The 19,089-nt window shown below is 51.3% G+C and overlaps 2 protein-coding genes across 6 annotated transcripts in view; both read left to right on the plus strand.

Moving 5' to 3' along the window:
• Positions 1 to 1,712: 1,712 nt before the first annotated feature.
• Positions 1,713 to 11,222, plus strand: QARS1 (glutaminyl-tRNA synthetase 1). 2 transcript variants are annotated; one of them, XM_023231551.1, is made up of 24 exons: positions 1,713 to 1,957; positions 2,103 to 2,250; positions 2,601 to 2,710; positions 2,867 to 2,942; positions 3,161 to 3,225; positions 4,094 to 4,147; positions 4,301 to 4,361; positions 4,666 to 4,737; positions 4,860 to 4,945; positions 5,124 to 5,210; positions 5,958 to 6,057; positions 6,170 to 6,248; positions 6,330 to 6,438; positions 6,537 to 6,667; positions 6,774 to 6,866; positions 6,980 to 7,117; positions 7,197 to 7,284; positions 7,375 to 7,518; positions 7,642 to 7,746; positions 7,939 to 8,031; positions 8,151 to 8,278; positions 8,373 to 8,439; positions 8,514 to 8,639; positions 11,075 to 11,222. In XM_023231551.1, the coding sequence occupies exons 1-24, from the start codon at positions 1,841 to 1,843 to the stop codon at positions 11,123 to 11,125; spliced, it is 2,328 nt and encodes a 775-aa protein (XP_023087319.1). In that variant the 5' UTR covers positions 1,713 to 1,840; the 3' UTR covers positions 11,126 to 11,222. The 2 variants fall into 2 exon arrangements, with proteins under 2 accessions (XP_023087319.1, XP_023087321.1); XM_023231553.1 differs by having other exon boundaries at positions 6,537 to 6,634.
• Positions 11,223 to 12,781: 1,559 nt separating this feature from the next.
• QRICH1 (glutamine rich 1) overlaps positions 12,782 to 19,089 on the plus strand; it is a 67,591-nt gene continuing 61,283 nt past the window's right edge. Inside the window, exons 1-3 of one of the 4 annotated variants that reach the window (XM_023231546.3) lie at positions 13,068 to 13,236; positions 14,709 to 14,768; positions 14,875 to 14,966. The gene's annotated coding sequence lies outside the window, so the exon portion shown is untranslated. Of the gene's footprint in view, positions 13,237 to 13,484; positions 13,908 to 14,708; positions 14,769 to 14,874; positions 14,967 to 19,089 lie in introns of those variants that run through there. The other 3 variants (XM_023231545.2, XM_023231547.3, XM_023231544.2) reach the window with 3 other exon arrangements.

The following is a 19,089-nucleotide window of genomic DNA, read 5'->3' on the forward strand; positions in this document are numbered from 1 at the left end:
TCATGAAGTAACCATGGAAGGGAGTGCAGATCTTGATCTTGTTGAGGGGGCCATCACCAGACCTGTAGGACTTGGTGATGGTGCTACAGTTAATCTTTTGGCAGCATCAGCTACTGAGGAAATAGTGGCAGTGGCAGGCACTCTGCATGGGTTTGCTCATCATGGGCACCTTTATGGTGGGCTGGGCACTTGCAGCTTCAAATTTGGTGAAAGGCTGGTGTGGCTATGGCTCTGCTTCTTGGTACCTGTCCTTAGCACCACTGATCTGCATCCCTGCTTAACTCCTGCACCTGGCCTTTCTCATGCAGTGCACTGCAGGGCTAGGCATCTGTCTGGGGCCACCGGGCCATGGAGATGTGGGAAGCCCCAAGACAGCATTGTACCTGGATAGTGATACAGCATGTGGCCGTGGTCAGCACCTGCTATGTGATCATTAGGTGGTGTCCAGATGTAGGCCCAGACTTGGAGCTTGGTCATTAATGGGATGTGGGCACAAAAGACACAGAATATAGATACAGACTAGTCAGGATCCTGCCTATTCCTTGAAGGTCCATAAGTATGAGCATCACCAATTCCTACAGGAGCTCTAATCTCAAATTTGGGGATTTCCACCATCCCACCACCAGCTGCTCATTCTCTGCAACCCCCTACCTCAGTCCCTTTTCACACACACCAAGTCTCTGTTCTGTTTTAGCCAGCAGATCCTGGAAGTCCAGTGAGACTGTGGGGAGATTCCCAAGCACAACAGCTATAATCATGAAGATTCCATCTCATTTGTCCCACCCTCTCCCAACTTCAATAAAATATCCTCTCTCAAAAGCTTGCAGAGGGATTTCAAGGTCTAATTTGCTTGTGGTTTCCCCGATAATGCTTTGGCAAGAGGGTAAGTGTGGGATGAGATTTTTTTTTTTTTTTTTTTGAGACAGTCTTACTCTGTCCACCAGGCTGGAGTGCAGTGGTACAATCTCAGCTCACTGCAACCTCCTCCTCCCAGGTTCAAGCGATTCTTCAGCCTCTCCCTCCTGAGTAGCTGGGATTACAGGCGTGCGCCACTATGTCCAGCTAATTTTGTGTTTTTGGTAGAGACGGGGTTTCACCATGTTGGCCAGGCTGATCTCGAACTCCTGGCCTCAAGTGATCTGCCCACCTCGGCCTCCCAAAGTGCTGGGATTACAGGCCTTAGCCACTGCGCCTGGCCAAGATTTTAAACCAAATCATCACAGAACTTATGTGAGGTCCCTCCTGGCCCAGACCCATCCCTTCCCTTTCCTGGCCAGCTGTGTCCAAGTGGGCACATGAAAACCGGTGGACTTATGGGGTCCCTGGATCGGTCATTCCACACATTCTCTGCGATGGAGTGTGGATCAGGGATTTCCCGGGCTTCATTTTGCTCAACTGTTTCCATGACAACCTCAAAGTTGTGGCGTCAAAAGCGCGACAGGGACTCGCATTTGCCCCCGAGGACAATTACTATATTGAGATGGGGTTCTCAGGGATGAAGTAGAAAAGTCAGAGCAAAACCACGCCTGTGTCTTTCTCCTGCCTCGGGGCCTAACACCTTCCTTCCAGGTACGTGGCAAATATCTCCAAAAGCCCTGCCGCCCGCCAACAACCCTTCAAGTGCCCAGTTCCACGCAGGCGGAAGCGAAGCCCCCGGAAAAGCCGGTTTGTCTGCCCTGTGTTCTTTAAATAGCGTAGACGACCTTGGAGCGCCCCGCCCCCTACCGCCAAGGAAGGACTCCATTGGCTCTTCCCGGAGGCTTCGCTCTCATTGGCCAGCGAGTGAACGCCGACCTGCAGACGCGGTCCTAAGTTTCTTTTGGTTTCCGGTGCCTCTGCGATGGCGGCTCTGGACTCCCTGTCGCTCTTCACTGGCCTCGGCCTGAGCGAGCAGAAGGCCCGCGAGACGCTCAAGAACACGGCTCTGAGCGCGCAGCTGCGCGAGGCCGCTACTCAGGTGCGAGCCCCTCTGCCCCCGGCCTGGTTTGCGTACCAGGCTGCAACGCAGCGCGGGGCGGGGTCCAGATCCCGACCTGCCCTACTTGTCCCGCTCTTTCCTCTCACTGAGCGCGGGGCTTCTCTCTTGACCCCTCTGACCCCAGGCTCAGCAGACCCTGGGTTCCACCATTGACAAGGCTACTGGGACCCTGTTATATGGCTTGGCCTCCCGACTCAGGGATACTCGGCGTCTCTCCTTCCTTGTAAGCTACATAGCCAGTAAGAAGATCCACACTGAGCCCCAGCTAAGCGGTGAGACCCCTACCTGTCCTGCCAGTTCGCACCAATGCCTGCCTTCAGCCAAGACCCCTGTCTTCCCTTTTTGCCAAGTCCTCCAGTTTCTTTCTAGACACCTGGTTCTGCACAGGCACTGAGGCATGGAGGGGGTGGCCTATGGTGAGACTGACAAGGGAACTGTCAGAGTCTGAGGGGGATCCACTCTCGACACGTGCTTCTTTCTTCCCTGTGTCCTCTAGGGTGGTGGTACCAGGGCTTAACTTTTCAGGAGGCCAGACTGTCCTTCGAGTTTCATGAGATTGGGACCCTGTCTGTCCACTTCTTGGAGCAGAGATGCCACAAACTCACGGGCTCTTTTTTCTCAGCTGCCCTTGAGTATGTGCGGAGTCACCCGTTGGACCCCATCGACACTGTGGACTTTGAGCAGGAATGTGGCGTGGGTGTCATTGTGACCCCAGAGCAGATTGAGGAGGCTGTGAGTCTTTCCCCAGGCATTGTCTGCCTCCCAAGTCCTGGCCATGGAAAGGAGTGGCTCAGTTTCCCTCCCCAGGAAGACCCAGAGTGAGGGTGTGGGTTCTCAGAATATCTCTAAAGGTGGCTTTCCTGAACCACATGGTGTGACTTTCTGCAGGTGGAGGCTGCCATTAACAGGCACCGGCCTCAGCTCCTGGTGGAACGTTACCATTTCAACATGGGGCTGCTGATGGGTGAGCAGGGCCTGGAACGGGGCTATATTGTTCTCTCTGGTTATGCCTTTTCTTCTGGGCACAAGTGAGAGGGAGGTGGGGGAAGGAGCAGGAGTGACTTAAAGTGGTCTGGCTGGGCTCAGGCTCTGGTTCTCGTGGTCAGCCAGGACCTTTCCTTGGAAAGGAGGTGGGGGGAGTACTCTTTGCTTTTCTGCAGCTCCTTGTGCCTATGCTTCTAGGAGAGGCTCGGGCTGTGCTCAAATGGGCAGATGGCAAAATGATCAAGAATGAAGTGGACATGCAGGTGGGCATGCTTCATTAAGCTGAAGCTGGCAAAGGCTGGTATGAACAGGGCCTGGAATCCACTAAGGGATAAAAGGCAGGAGGAGGGCTGGGCACGGTGGCTCACACTTATGATCCCAGCACTTTGGGAGGCCAAGGCAGGAGGATTACTTGAGCCCAGGAGTTCAAGACTAACCTGAGCAACATAGTGAGAACCCATCTCTACAGAAAATTTAAAAATTAGCCAGGCATGGTGGTATATACCTGTAGTCCCAGCAACTTGTGGGGCTGAGGTGGAAGAATTCCTTGAACCTAAGAGGTCAAGGCTGCATTAAGCTCTGATTGCACCACTGCACTCCTTCCTGGGGTACAGAGTGAGACCCTGTCTCAAAATCAACAACAATAAAAAAGGTGGGAGGGGGCTGGGCATGGTGGCTCACGCCTGTAATCCCAACACTATTGGGAGGCTGAGGTGGGCGGATCACGTGAGATCAGGAGTTCGAGACCAGCCTGGCCAACATGGTAAAACCCCATCTGTACAAAAAGTACAAAAATTAGCTGGGCGTGGTGGCGGGCACTTGTAGTCCCTGCTACCCAGGAGGGCTGAGGTGGGAGAATTGCTTGAATCCAGGAGGCAGAGGTTGCAGTGAGCTGAGACTGCGCCATTGCACCTCCACCCTGGGCAACGAGCAATACTCCAGTCTGGGCAACAAGAGCGAGAGCATTTTAAGCTAGCAGACCCACATGAGAAGTGGTGGGATGGGCTAGGTAGGATCTTTCAGTCAGTACTGGTAGATAGGCCAGGAAGCCTTGGGTGGGTGGGTAGGATCAGTCAGGGGCTCTTTGAAAGAGGATACTCCTGTCCCTGCCTGACTCTGGTCTCTGCTCAGGTCCTCCACCTTCTGGGCCCCAAGCTGGAGGCTGATTTGGAGAAGAAGCCCAAGGTAGGGCTGGGCATGGCCCTGAGTCCCTGAGGGTGAGGTGAGGTATGGTGAGACTTCAGGTTGGGGAAGGAAGTGTCTGATCACAGTAATCCCAAGACCCTGTCCAAGAGAAAATTTGATGCCATTTTCTGAAGCACCTGGGGCTTCTTTCAGGTGGCAAAAGCTCGGCTGGAAGAAACAGACCGGAGGACAGCAAAAGATGTGATGGAGAATGGTGAGAAGCTTGAGGCTCCTGTCACAGCATTTAGCTCCCTGACTCTGAGCCTCCTCAGAAGAGTCCTTACAGGCTCCTCAGGCACTTGGCTTACTCAGTACCCTGACTTCTGTCTCAAGACTGGGATTCCTGGTGTTTCCTTTGTTCCCTTTGCCCAGAGACTGGCATGAGAGGCCTCAGATGTCTGGCTCTAGATCTCTTGTCTCTGGAATTGAGGGAAGAGGGGTCTACTCAGTTCTGCTCTGGCTGCAGGATATGGTAAATGTATCCAGAGGACAAGTTTTCCTTGTTTTGTTCCCCACAGGTGAGACTGCTGACCAGACCCTGTCTCTGATGGAGCAGCTCCGGGGGGAGGCCCTTAAGTTCCACAAGCCTGGTTAGTGGGCATGTCAAAACCCTGGGGAGGGCTGGATCTTGGCAGCAGCTCCTATAGTCAGGCCCCTAGGGTCAGAGGCTTTGGCTGCAGCCTGGTCCTTAGGCTTATTCTGGTCCTGGCAGGTGAGAACTACAAGACCCCAGGCTATGTGGTCACTCCACATACCATGAATCTACTAAAGCAGCACCTGGAGATTACTGGTGGGCAGGTATGTGGGAATGTGGTCACGTGAGCTTGTACCATCAAACACCTGCCTGAGTGCCTGGGCTGCCTCCATACTGCCCCATCTCACCCATTACCATGGCCTTCCTCAGAGGGAACTTCTGTTTCTTTAGGATCATCTGAGCTCTGACTTTATTTCTCTTTTCCCATCCCCCTTATTTTAGGTACGTACCCGGTTCCCGCCAGAACCCAATGGAATCCTGCATATTGGACATGCCAAAGCCATCAATTTCAACTTTGGTTATGCCAAGGTAAGTATGTGTCTAGGCACCTGGCAAGCAAGATGACCACTAGACGTTCCCATGAGTGGATACCATGTCCCTGCCTTGCTGTCTGCTCCCAATAATGTACCCAGGTGGACAGAGACCACGGAAAGGAACCACCTGTGTGACAGATACCTAGGAATGTATTGAGCTTATTGGAATAAATAGCTCCCTCCCTCTGAGGAGTCAGTGAGTTCAAATTTGGGGGAGTTGCCAGTGCAGTTCCTAGGCCTAGAAAGATGCTATGCTGTCTGTCCTAAGTTGGTGTAAGAGATGCCTTATCTAGACATTTAGATGCAGGAAGGTGAGAGAAGCTCTTGAAAGCATTTTTAATTCTGACATGAGGCCAGGTGGGGTGGCTCACGCCTGTAATCCCAACACTTTGGGAGGCTAAAGTGGGTGGATCACTTGAGGTCAGGAGTTTGAGACCAACCTGGCCAACATGGTGAAACCCTACCTCTACTAAAAATACAAAAATTAGCTGGCCATGGTGGCACATGCTTGTAGTCTCAGCTACTGGGAGGCTGGAGGAGAAACCTGGGAGGTGGAAGCTGCAGTGAGCCAAGATCGTGCCACTGCACTCCAGCCTGGGCGACAGAGCGAGACTTCATCTCAGAAAAAAAAAAAAAAAAAAAGATCTGACGTGAGAGTGCTCTGTGAATATCCTAGTTTGATGAACAGGATTGTGGGGCTAATGGATGATGTGGGAGTTCACAGGTGGTGTAACTTTCCTAGGCCAACAATGGCATCTGTTTTCTGCGTTTTGATGACACCAACCCTGAGAAGGAGGAAGCAAAGTTCTTCAGTGCCATCTGTGATATGGTGGCCTGGCTGGGTATGGACTGGACAAAGCCTAGAAGGGCTGGTGGTTAGTGGGCCTCTCCTTGGACCATGGCCTACCACTGGTTTCTGACTGGCTGCTCATACTTGGTCTCATTTTGCTCCAGGCTACACACCTTACAAAGTGACATATGCCTCTGACTATTTTGACCAGCTATATGCGTGGGCTGTGGAACTCATCCGCAGGTAAGGCCAGGGCCATGATGTAGAGCCAGGCAGGCTGACTAGGTCACAGCCATGCTGGGCACTCACATCCCTTCCCCATAGGGGTCTGGCTTATGTGTGCCACCAGCGAGTAGAGGAGCTCAAAGGACATAATACTCTGCCCTCACCCTGGAGAGACCGTCCCACGGAGGAGTCACTGCTGCTCTTTGAGGTGGGGTCCTAGAGGAACATCTGGGTTTGGGTGGGCCAAGGTGCTCAGAATGAAATGCCCCTGTGCTTAGAGACAGCCTGAGTCCTTGTTCTCCTCAGGCAATGCGCAAGGGCAAGTTTTCAGAGGGCGAGGCCACACTACGGATGAAGCTGGTGATGGAGGATGGCAAGATGGACCCTGTAGCCTACCGAGTCAAGTATATACCACACCACCGTACAGGGGACAAATGGTGGGTGTAGAATGGAGTGGGGTGGGGGGCTGCGGAGCAGGACGATAGGCCATGGGATAGGGCAGAGTAGGGCTGGATGGTAGGGCCCACTGCCTATGCCCCACAGGTGCATCTATCCCACCTACGACTACACACACTGCCTCTGTGACTCCATCGAGCACATCACTCACTCACTCTGCACCAAGGAATTCCAGGCCCGGTGAGGGAGCTGGGTCCATGGGGTGGTAGGGCCAGTGGAATTCCAGCAGCCCTTCCTGTAGTCTCTGCCTGGTTCCAGAGCTGGCCAGTCCTAACCCTACTCTCTCACCCCAGACGCTCTTCCTATTTCTGGCTTTGCAATGCACTGGACATCTATTGCCCCGTGCAGTGGGAGTATGGCCGTCTCAACCTGCACTATGCTGTTGTATCTAAGAGGAAGATCCTCCAGCTTGTAGCAACTGGTGCTGTGCGGTAGGTGTGGCTGTTTGGCTTATGAAAGGTTAATGGCATGCACTCCCAAAGGCCTTCTCACCAATCTTCTTATCCACAGGGATTGGGACGACCCACGGCTCTTTACACTCACGGCCCTGCGACGGCGGGGCTTCCCGCCTGAGGCCATCAACAGCTTCTGTGCCCGGGTATAGCCCAGCAGGTTGGGTGGACAGATTGAGGGTTGAGTGTGGCAGTTTGTGATTGTAGCTGTGACTGATGCTGAACTTTCCTGCCAGGTGGGAGTGACTGTGGCACAGACCACAATGGAGCCACATCTTCTAGAAGCCTGTGCGCGTGATGTGCTCAATGACACAGCCCCACGAGCTATGGCTGTGCTGGAGTCACTACGGGTCATCATTACCAACTTTCCTGCTGCCAAGGTGGGCCTGCCTCAGCATGTGTGTTGCACGTGTGTGTATGTGTGTGTGTAGCTGGGGACACACTTGACTCTGGGCATGGGGGTCCTCGTGCTGAGTATCACTCATACCTGTCTCCTGCTATAGTCCTTGGACATCCAGGTGCCCAACTTCCCAGCTGATGAGACCAAAGGCTTCCATCAGGTTCCCTTTGCACCCATTGTCTTCATTGAGAGGACTGACTTCAAGGAGGTAAATGGTGGGGGTGGAGGGTCCCGTTTGCTGCTGAGTCTGGTCCTGGGAACCTTTCATCTCCTTATCTCTGTCAGTCCATCTACTTCCTGCTTCAGATGAACCAATCCTTGCCAGACATGGGGGTGGGGAAGCTTCACCACTTGTTTGACCCTTGCAGCCTCTTGTGTTTACCCCACTTCCTATGTCTAGGAGCCAGAGCCAGGATTTAAGCGCCTGGCTTGGGGCCAGCCTGTGGGCCTGAGGCATACAGGCTACGTCATTGAGCTGCAGCATGTTGTCAAGGTGAGAGCCAGCTGCAGCCTTCCTACTGCAGTGCCTGCTGGGGCCAGGATGTGAGTGTAGCCTGCAATCCTGGTTGTGGTTCCCAGATCTAATTGCTGCTCCCCTCCCACTACTTCCAGGGCCCCAGTGGTTCTGTAGAGAGTCTGGAGGTGACCTGCAGACGGGCAGATGCTGGAGAGAAGCCAAAGGCCTTTATTCACTGGGTGTCACAGCCTTTGATGTGTGAGGTTCGCCTCTATGAGCGACTGTGAGTGAACAGAGATGGGGTGGGGGCAGGTACAAGATGCACATTGCCTGCTGTGGCTGTCCAGCTGGGGGTATGACCTTCATTCTGGCTGCAGATTCCAGCACAAGAACCCTGAAGATCCTACTGAGGTGCCTGGTGGATTCTTAAGTGACCTGAACTTGGTAGGTTCATGAGATTTGGGGTTGGGGAGGTAGGCCTTCCTGGTTGGATGGTTGCCTGAGTTCCCTGCCTGCAGGCATCACTACGCGTGGTGGAGGCAGCATTAGTGGACTGCTCTGTGGCCCTGGCAAAACCCTTCGACAAGTTCCAGTTTGAGCGTCTTGGATACTTCTCCGTGGATCCAGACAGCCATCAGGGAAAGGTGCTTGACTTTACCCACTTGCCCTCATCTACAGAAGTGACAGTGGCTGCCATTCACTGTGCCAAGTGCTCTGCATATATTCCCTTAGTTAATCCACACCACCTGAGGGAGGTGGTATTCATATTCTACTAATGGGAAACTGGCACTGAGGATATTAAGTCTATGCACAAAATTTTGTATGAAGACTGCTTTTTTTTTTTTTGAGGCAGAGTCTCGCTGTATCGCCCAGGCTGGAGTGCAGTGACCGGATCTCAGCTCACTGCAAGCTCCGCCTCCCGGGTTTATGCCATTCTCCTGCCTCAGCCTCCCGAGTAGCTGGGACTACAGGCGCCCGCCACCTCGCCCGGCTAGTTTTTTGTATTTTTTTTTAGCAGAGACGGGGTTTCACGGTGTTAGCCAGGATGGTCTCGATCTCCTGACCTCGTGATCCACCCGTCTCGGCCTCCCAAAGTGCTGGGATTACAGGCTTGGGCCACCGCGCCCGGCTTTTTTTTTTTTTTCTTTTCTTTTTTTTTTGAGGCGGAGTCTTGCAATGTTGCCCGGGGCTGGAGTGCAATGGCGCCATCTCGGCTCACTGCAACCTCTGCCTCCCAGGTTCAAGTGATTCTCCTGCCTCAGCCTCCCGAGTAGCTGGGATTACAGGCACCTGCTACCATGCCCGGCTAATGTTTTATATTTTTAGTAGAGACGGGGTTTCACCATGTTGGCCAGGATGGTCTGGAATTCCTGACCTCATGATCTGTCCGCCTCGGCCTCCCAAAGTGCTGGGATCACAGGCATAAGCCACTGCACCAGACCTTTTTTATTTTTTATTTTTTTAATTATTATTTTTTGGGGCCTGGCATGGTGGCTCACACCTATAATCCCAGCACTTTGGGAGGCCAAGGTGGGCTAATCACCGGAGGTCAGGAATTCGAGACCACCCTGGCCAACATGGTGAAACACCCAGGCCTACAAAAAAAAAATATATATATATATATATAAATAAAATTATTATTTTTAATATCTTTCATTAAGGGAGCTAATAACCTTTCTTTTTATTTACTTTAGAGACAGGGTCTTACTCTTGCCCAGGGTGGTGTGAAGTTCTGCAATCATATCTCACTGTGGCCTCGAACTGCTGGGCTCAAGCTATCCTCCTGCCTTAGTCTCCTGAGTATCTTGAGACTACATGTGCACACTACCATGCCTGGCTAATTTTAAAATTTTTTGTAGAGGCGAGGTCTCACTATGTTGCCCAGGCTGGTCTTGAACTACTAGCTTCAAGCAGTCCTCCTGCGTCAGCCTGCCAGAGTGCTGGGATTATAGGCATGAGCCACTGTGCCCAGCCATACTGCCATCCTTTTTTTTTTTCCTTTTTAATGAAGTCTTGCCCTGTTTCCCAGGCTGGAGTACAGTGGCACCATCTCAGCCCACTGCAACCTCCACCTCCCAGGCTCAAGCCATTCTCCTGCCTCAGCCTTCCAAGTAGCTGGGATTACAGGCACATGTCACCATGCCCGACTAATTTTTTTTTCTTTTTTTTTTTTTGTTGAGATGGAATCTAACTCTTTTGCCCAGGCTGGAGTGTAGTGGCACAATCTCCGCCCACTGCAACCTCAGCCTCCCTGGCTCAAGCCATTCTCTTGCCTCAGCCTTCCTAGTAGTGGGATTACAGGCACATGCTACCGTGCCCGGCTAATTTTTATTTTATTTTATTTTATTTTATTTTTTTTGAGACGGAGTCTTACTCTGTCGCCCGGGCTGGAGTGTAATGGCACAATCTCGGCTTACTGCAAGCTCTGCCTCCTGGGTTCATGCCATTCTCCTGCCTCAGCCTGCGGAGTAGGTAGGACTACAGGCACCCGCCACCACGTCCAGCTAATTTTTTCTGTTTTTTAGCAGAGACGGGGTTTCACCGTGTTAGCCAGGCTGGTCTCGATCTCCTAACCTCGTGATCCGCCCACCTCGGCCTCCCAAAGTGCTGGAATTACAGGCGTGAACCACTGCGCCCGGCCTAATTTTTGTATTTTTAGTAGAGATGGAGTTTTGCCATGTTGGCCAGGCTGGTCTCGAACTGCTGACCTCAGATGATATGCCTGTCTCAGCCTCCCAAAGTGCTGAGATTACAGGCGTGAGCCACTGCACCAGCCCACCCTGTCTTTCTTACTCCTTAAAGTAGGGGACAAACGTAGTGGTTGTTATAATCCATATAAAACTACACCCTAGACCCCCACGGTGGTTTGTTATAGTCCATATAATACTACAGCCTAGAGCCCCATCTAGTCCCTTACCTAAAGTCACAAAGTTATTGAGGACCTGGGTCTCCTGACCCTTAGTCCCTTGGCTTCTTTGGCTTAAGAAGGAAGTTAGGGGGAGGTGTCTGGGGTGAAACCTGCCCAGGCCTCCCTGGCCTTGTTCTGGGTTGATAGTCATCCTTTCCCTCTGCCCTCCAGCTTGTTTTTAACCGAACTGTCACACTGAAGGAAGACCCAGGAAAGGTGTGAGCTGGAAGCACTGAACCTACCTCATCCTCCTGGAGGTTGGGGCTACCTTCGCCACCCCAAATTCCATGTCAATAAAGAACAGCTAAATTCTTCTAGAGTCTGTGTGTTACCTCTGCACTTCTAGCTTCTGAGGGCCCTGGAGACATGCTGGTGGTGGTATGGTTGGGGGACGAAGTTGTTCCTTTTGCACATTTTGTCTGTGAGAATGGGCTTTCCCAGAACAGTGGTACTGACAGCTTTGAAAGCACTGGTGCACTTTTTGGTGCTTAAAGGCAGTGGGGGCCTGGTGGGATCCCCTCTGCACCTGATCTGAGGGAATGGAGGGCTCTGGGGTGTTTGTCCATGGTTAGGACCCCTGTGCCAGAGGGATCTAAAAGGTTTGTTTCTGTTGGTTGAAGAGAGTCCTAGCTCCCAGTCTGATCATTCAGCATATAGTTCTTTTTTTCTTTTTTTTTTTTTGATGTGGAGTTCCACTCTGTAGCCCAGGCTGGAGTGCAGTGGCTCGATCTCGCTCACTGCAACCTCTGCCTCCTGGGTTCAAGCGATTCTCATGCCTCAGCCTCCCGAGTAGCTGGGATTACAGGTGGGCGCCACCACTCACGAGTAATTTTTGTAATTTTAGTAGAGAAGGGGTTTCACCAAGTTGCCAGACTGGTCTGGAATTCCTGACCTCAGTTATCCACCCAGCTCGGCCTCCCAAAGTGCTGGGATTGCAGGCGTGAGCCCCTGCGCCCAATCAGCATATAATTCTTTTTTACTTTTGAGATGGAGTCTCACTCTGTTGCCCAGGCTGGAGTGCAATGGCGTGATCTCAGCTCACTGCAACCTCCGCCTCCCAGGTTCAAGCAGTTCTCCTGCCTCAGCCTCTTAAGTGGTGGGGATCACAGGCATGCATCACCACACTCGGCTAATTCTGTATTTTTAGTAGAGACGGGGTTTCGCCATGTTGGCCAGGCTGGTCTCGAACTCCTGACCTGAGGTGATCCACCGCCTCGGCATCCCAAAGTGTTGGGATTACAGGCGTCAGCCACCGCGCCTGGCCCATTCGGCATATAATTTTTGAGTGCCTACTACGTGCCAGGCACCGTGAGATGAGGCATACGTGCTGTGGCGGCCTTCCAAGTTCACGGGAGGGGAAATGGGTGACCATGCACTGTATGGGAGAGGTCACCCCAGGTCACCCTGGGGCTTGTGCAAGACTGGAAGAGGTTCCTGACCCAGCCTGGGCCTCAGAAAAGATTACTCTAACGAAGTGACTTCTGAAGGGAATCACGAAAGACTACGGGGAGTTTGCCAGGATAAGAGGAACAAGGGCAAAAGCTCCGAGGCAAAAAGAGTCTGGCTGGAAGCCCTCTGGGGGCAGTGTGGGCTGCTGCTGAGGCCTGAGTGTGCCTGCAGCTTTAACGCCTTCCACATTTTCCCTGTATACAAACACTAGGCTACCAGGGGGCCCGCTTTAAGGTGGACCCAACTGCTGAAGGCTGAACTCAGATGGTAGCAGATGGTGGGAGTTCCAGATGCTGAGTCCTCCAGGAGGTGAGCAACCTAGAGGCTTTCCAGGCAGGGCACGCCTGGGGACGCCAGGCCCAGGACAGAAGCTTGTGGAGTCCACCTTAAGCGAGAGGCCGAGCCCGGCCAGGCCCCGCCCCCGTGGGGGTGCTCGACCAAAGGAGGCTCTGGCGGGCGACAGAAGGTGGGTCCAAGGAGCTAGCTTGGAGCCCTAGCCTTCCGAGGCTCCACTACTAGGCCAAGTCACGGCCCTAGCTCCACCCCACATGGAGGGACGTCCATGGGCGGAGCAAGCCGTCCATACCCTATGATCCACCATCCGCTCTAGCAGCCAGAGGCGCGGCCAGCCTCCCCTGCTGAAGCGTTCACTTTAAGTCTGGCCGGGAGGCAGTCCCAGATCTCGCGGGATCCGATGCCCCGATTCTCGCGAGAGGAGCAATCGACTCCTATTGGCTGTGAGGGTTGAATGTAAGATGGCGCCCAGGGAGCTGTGAGGAGAAAATCCTGTCGGTCTTGGAGCGACGACGGCAGAACCAGGGTCCCTGGCGGTGCGGCGGGGCCGGCGGGTAGAGCGGAGGCGGCGGCGGCGGTGACGTCGCCGGGTGAGGGCTCCAGTGCGGGCGGGGATGCGGCGAGGCGGTGGGCCTGAGTCGGGGAGCCCACCCCACACAACGGCGGGCGGGGGCGGGCGGGCCGCTACCGCTGGGCCCTGGAGAGCTCGGGGCGGCTCCGGAGCCGAAAACGTTCCTGGGCTCGCGCACCCCGCCCTGTGGGTGGGGGAGGGGTGGGCCGGAGATTTGGGTGGGCGCGGCGCGAGATCGCGCGCTATTGCGGGCGCGCGGCTGAGCCTGTTTTTACGCGCGGGCGCGCGCGCGCTGTGCGGCTCTGGGTGCGCGTGGCCGCCGACGTGCGCGTTCCCGGCCCGGATATCTCTCCTCTAGGAGCTGTGGCCCGTGGGCAAGAGCGGCTTTTCGTGGCGCGCGCCCTTCACAACCCCCCAGTTTTGGGGCGCGTGCTCTGATGTTGGGTGGCGGTGCCGCCTCGAGAGCGCGCAGGAGGCTTCTGCTGAGCAGAGGGCCGGCCGAGGCTCGTTGCGCGGGGAAGGTTGAGGATTGGGTCCTTTCTGGTCTGGTGACGTTCCCGGGCATCCGTGGCCTCGGCCTGGAAAGAAACCAACCAGCTTTGCTGTCTGGCTTGCGGCTCCACTCCTCTGTGAGGGGGGCGAGATTGCCCGTTCTCCTCAAAGAATGCCGTTACTTGAGGCCCAAGTACGGTGTGAGTGCTTGGGTAGGGTGCTTCTGCTTCGGAAACCAAGCCCTGTTGGCTTGAGAGGGCAGTGAGCCCCTTCGGATTTCCTCACCTTGTACTGGGCTTTGTGCCGGGCAGGGAGGGTTAATATTAGAAGGCCCTTGAGTGGTACCTGCTTATCTTTCATTAGAAATTAATACATCCATAAGCGCAATTCATACACGTCACCACTGTGCGCTCCGGAAGGGAATTCGCTTATGTGGACCATGTGAACTCCGAGCTCTAAAATGCCAGTTTAAATCCTTAAACGCAGGCTTTTCTTTTGCGTAGGTGGGAGGGGCTTACTTTAGTCTGTTATACTAAGGGCCCACCTTTGCCTCAGCCAAAAAGTTGACCTTAAACAAAATTGAACAACCTGAGAATCAGTGCTTTACCTTTTTTGAAATTGCAGAATTTTCCAGCAGAAATTACTAAAATCTGACAGTGTATCACTGTGAAAGTCACTTTTGATGTAGGGCTTCAGTCCTTTTCAGTTCTTTTTTTGACCCTGCCACTGTGTTTTGGTGTCAAGGAAGTTCTAGGTTTATCCTAGAGAAATATGCACCTCTATTTTCTAATACAAAATATCTGCTAGTTTATGATTTACAGTCTTGCTTCATTAAGCTTAAGGAAAAGGAAGCTAAGAGGAAGTAAAATTAGCCAGCAGATTTGATAATGGTGGGGTAGTTCTTTCTAATGTACTGTATTTTTTTTTAAGAACAAAGTTAAAATTATTAATAAAAAGAGGCTGAGGATGGAAGGAACTTTTTTGTTCTATCTTCTTCAGAATATTAGAAGTCTTAAGAACTCAGGACAAGCAGCAGAAATACATGCAACATGGTGACTGGTGAGTTAAAATTGTTCATATGCTGGAAGTATGTGTGCACAGTTTTTTTTCTGGTAATACTGAAGCATTACAAATCCTGTCAATTATTCTGCGTGCTGTCTTCCAGAAACTGTTAGTTGCTGTAAACTGAAGATGTGGGAGAACAGCATCTTTGAATTCAGCCAGTTTGCTACTTGCGCAGTTTTCTCCTGTTAGGATGTAAGTCAGTGGAACCCGCATATTTAAGCGTGGCAAGGCATCAGCTTTTAAAAGGACCTAGATGGTTCAAAGAAAAGCTGTAGAGTTTTTCTAGAATACACTTAAAATTTTTATTTATTTATTTATTTTTTGAGACAGAGTCTCGCTCTGTCGGAGTGCAGCGGTGTGATCTCGGCTCACTACAACCTCCTCCGCCTCCCAGGTTGAAGCGATTCTCCTGCCTCAGCCTCCCGAGTAGCTGGGACTACAGGCTTGTGCCACCATGCCCGGCTAATGTTTGTATTTTTGGTAGAGATGGGGTTTCACCATGTTGATCAGGCTGGCCTCGAACTCCTGACCTTGTGATCCACCCGCCCTTGGCCTCCCAGAGTGTTGGGATTACAGATGTGAGCCACTGCACCCGGCCAAATTTTGATTAGTTTTTTAGGCTTGCTTGTTCTGGGTTATCTTTGTTTTTAACTATTAAGTTTGAGATCTTCCTTTTAAATTGGTGTTTATAAATAATGTTTCTCCAAGTTTGTCAACTAAGATTTACTTATTAAATGTCTTCCTTCGGGTCCTCTCTGATGAAGTATTCGTATACCTCTTTGAGAACCTCTGCAGTTCCTCTCTCCAGCTTATGTTGTCATTTCAAACTAAAGATCAAATAGTGGCTTTTCTTTTAAATTTGAATTGCTCTAGGAAAGTAACGAAAGTCAGGGGCTCTGGACGTGACTGTCTTTCTTTAAGGCAGCTTCAGAATCAGGGATGTCTTTCCTTACTTTGGATACGCTTTTTTTTTTTTTTTTTAATATGCTCTCTTTTAGTTTAATTAGTTGTGGTTTATATTTGATGTGCCGTGCCTCTTTCTTGTCTGCTTTTTTTTTGAGACGGAGTCTGGCTCTGTCTCCCAGGCTGGAGTGCAGTGGCCGGATCTCAGCTCACTGCAAGCTCCGCCTCCCGGGTTTACACCATTCTCCTGCCTCAGCCTCCGGAGTAGCTGGGACTACAGGCGCCCGCCACCTCGCCCGGCTAGTTTTTTTTTTGTATTTTTAGTAGAGATGGGGTTTCACCATGTTAGCCAGGATGGTCTCGATCTCCTGACCTCGTGATCCGCCCGTCTCGGCCTCCCAAAGTGCTAGGATTACAGGCTTGAGCCACCGCGCCCGGCTCTTGTCTGCTTTTTAAATGGCCACTCTTGATCTGTAAGGGTCTCTGATTTCTGAATTAGCTTTAGAATTAGGTGTTACATGAATACCTGTTCTTTTCTTTTTATTATTATTATTTTTTTGCCTGGGCTGGAGTGCTGTGGTGAGATCTTGGTTCACTGCAAGCTCCGCCCCCTGTGTTCACGCCATTCTCCTGCTTCAGCCTCCCAAGGAGCTGGGACTACAGGTGTCTGCCACCATGCCCTCCTTATTTTTTGTATTTTTTAGTAGAGACAGGGTTTCACTGTGTTAGCCAGGATGGTCTCGAACTCCAGACCTCGTGATCCGCCCACCTCGGCTTCCTAAAGTATGGGGATTACCGGCGTGAGCCACTGCGCCCAGCCTAATACCTGTTCTTTTCTGTTATTCTGTTGTCCTGCATTTTGTTCCAGATGTTTTAAGTCCTCTCCAGACTTCACTTAAATGCTTCCTTTTTATTTTTTCCTAGTTATTACATTAGATTGTGATTTCTGTTATTAAATTGATGTGGCTGTGTGAAGACATGATAGATTAATTTCTTCCTTTGCTGAAAGAGGGAAGGAGTGCTCCTTTTGTCTCACTCTTCAGGCAAGGGCAAAACTGTAGGTAGAAATGGTGGCTGTGTCAGAAGGCTGTTTTTCTCTCTTTTCTTTTTTTTGAGATGGAATTTAACTCTTGTCGCCCAGGCTGGAGTGCAATGGTGCGATTTTGGCTCGCTGCAACCTCCACCTCCTGGGTTCATGCTATTCTCCTGCCTCAGCCTCCTGAGTAGCTGGGGCTACAGATGCCCAACACCATGCTCGGCTAATTTTTTTGTATTTATAGTAGAGACGGTATTTCACTATTTTGGCCAGGCTGGTCTCGAACTCTTGACCTCGTGATCTGCCCACCTTGGCATCCCAAAGTGCTGAGATTACAGACCTGAGCCACTGCACCCGCCCATGTTTTTCTCTTTCTTAAAATTTGTGAAATATTTACCCATGCATGTAAATTTAGGCGATCTCTGTACAATTTAATGAAAAATTATAAAGTAAATGCCGGCGAAACTACTACTTTTTCAAGAAATAGAACAATGCCAGTATCCCTGAACCCTTTGTGGGCCCCTTCCTGATCACAGCTTCTCAGGCCTTACAGACAGCTGTTATTCTGTGATCACATTCTTTTTCTTTTTACCTTTACCATCTCCGTAATCCTTGACATAGTTTAGATTTGTTTCTTTTTGAGTTTTATATAAGTGGAGTCATACTGTATTATGTTGTCTTAATACAATGTTTCTGAAATTTGTTCACATTGTGTGCAGCTCTTCATTCCCATTTTTTCATGTAGTATTCTGTTGTATGAATATACCATAATGTATTTATCCATTCCACTATTAATAGATATTTGGGTTGCTTCTAGGTTTTAGCTATTAACAGTGCTGCTGTGAACATTCTTCTATTAAGTACCCTTGTTAAAAAAAAGTTCCTTCATATACACTGATGGGTAAAATTGCTCAGGTTCATAGAATGGATATTTTCAGCTTCACTAGATAATGCAAGTGGTTGTGCCAGTTTACAGTCCGTCAGTATTTGGGAAAAATACAAATGTTAATTTCCCGATTGAAAGTAGAGCCATGGCCGGGCGCAGTGGTTCACGCCTGTAATCCCAGCACTTTAGCAGGCCAATGCGGGCAGATCACCTGAGGTCAGGAGTTCCAGACCAGCCTGGCCAACATGGTGAAACCCCCTCTCTACTAAAAATACAAAAATTAGCAGGGCGTGGTGATGAGCGCCTGTAATCCCAACTACTCGGGAGGATAAGGCAGGAGAATCTGGGAGGCAGAGGTTGCAGTGAACTGAGACTGGGCCATTGCACTCCAGGCTAGGGGACAGAGCGAGAATGTGTTTCAAAAAAAAAAAAAGAAAAGAAAATAGAACTGTGATGAAAATGCCCCTAAACCAGGGACTCCTCTGGCATGGGGCAGATAAATGGCCTAATGGAATAACTTCTATCACAAACCCCGCAGTTGTCTAGTATCCTTAAAAATAGAAATGGGGGCTGGGCGTGGTGGCTCAAACCTGTAATCCCAGCACTTTGGGAGGCTGAGATGGGCGGATCATGAGGTCAGGAGATCGAGACCATCCTGGCTAACATGGTGAAACCCCGTCTCTACTTAAAAAAAATACAAAAAAACTAGCCGGGCGTGGTGGCAGGTGCCTGTAGTCCCAGCTACTCAGGAGGCTGAGGCAGGAGAATGGCATAAACCTGGGAGGTGGAGCTTGCAGTGAGCTGAGATCCGGCCACTGCACTCCAGCGTGGGTGACAGAGCAACTCTGTCTCCACAAAAAAAAAAAAAAAAAAAAAGAAATAGGCGTGGAACACAGTGACTCGTGATTGCAGTCTCAGCAGTTTGGGAGGCCAAGGTGGGAGGATTACTTGAGCCTAGGAGTTGGAGACCAGCCTGGGCAAGATAGCAAGACCCTGTTTCTGCAAAAAAATAAAAATAGCTAGATGTGGTAGCATGGGCCTGTAGTCCTAGCTACTTGGGAGGCTGAGACAGGAGGATTGTTTGAGCCAGGAGTGTGAGGCTGCAGTGACCTGTGAACACACCACTGCATTTTATCCTGGGTAATGGAGCAAGACCCTGCCTTATTAAAAAAAAAAAAAAGACGGGCCTGGCGCAGTGGCTCAAGCCTGTAATCCCAGCACTTTGGGAGGCCGAGACGGGCGGATCACGAGGTCAGGAGATCGAGACCATCCTGGCTAACACGGTGAAACCCCGTCTCTACTAAAAAAATACAAAAAACTAGCCGGGCGACGTGGCGGGCGCCTGTAGTCCCAGCTACTCGGGAGGCTGAGGCAGGAGAATGGCCTAAACCCAGGAGGCGGAGCTTGCAGTGAGCTGAGATCCGGCCACTGTACTCCAGTCTGGGCCGCAGAGCGAGACTCCGTCTCAAAAAAAAAAAAAAAAAAAAAAA

This window comes from Piliocolobus tephrosceles, chromosome 2 (assembly GCF_002776525.5).
Source record: "Piliocolobus tephrosceles isolate RC106 chromosome 2, ASM277652v3, whole genome shotgun sequence".
Taxonomy (NCBI): Eukaryota; Metazoa; Chordata; class Mammalia; order Primates; family Cercopithecidae; genus Piliocolobus; species Piliocolobus tephrosceles.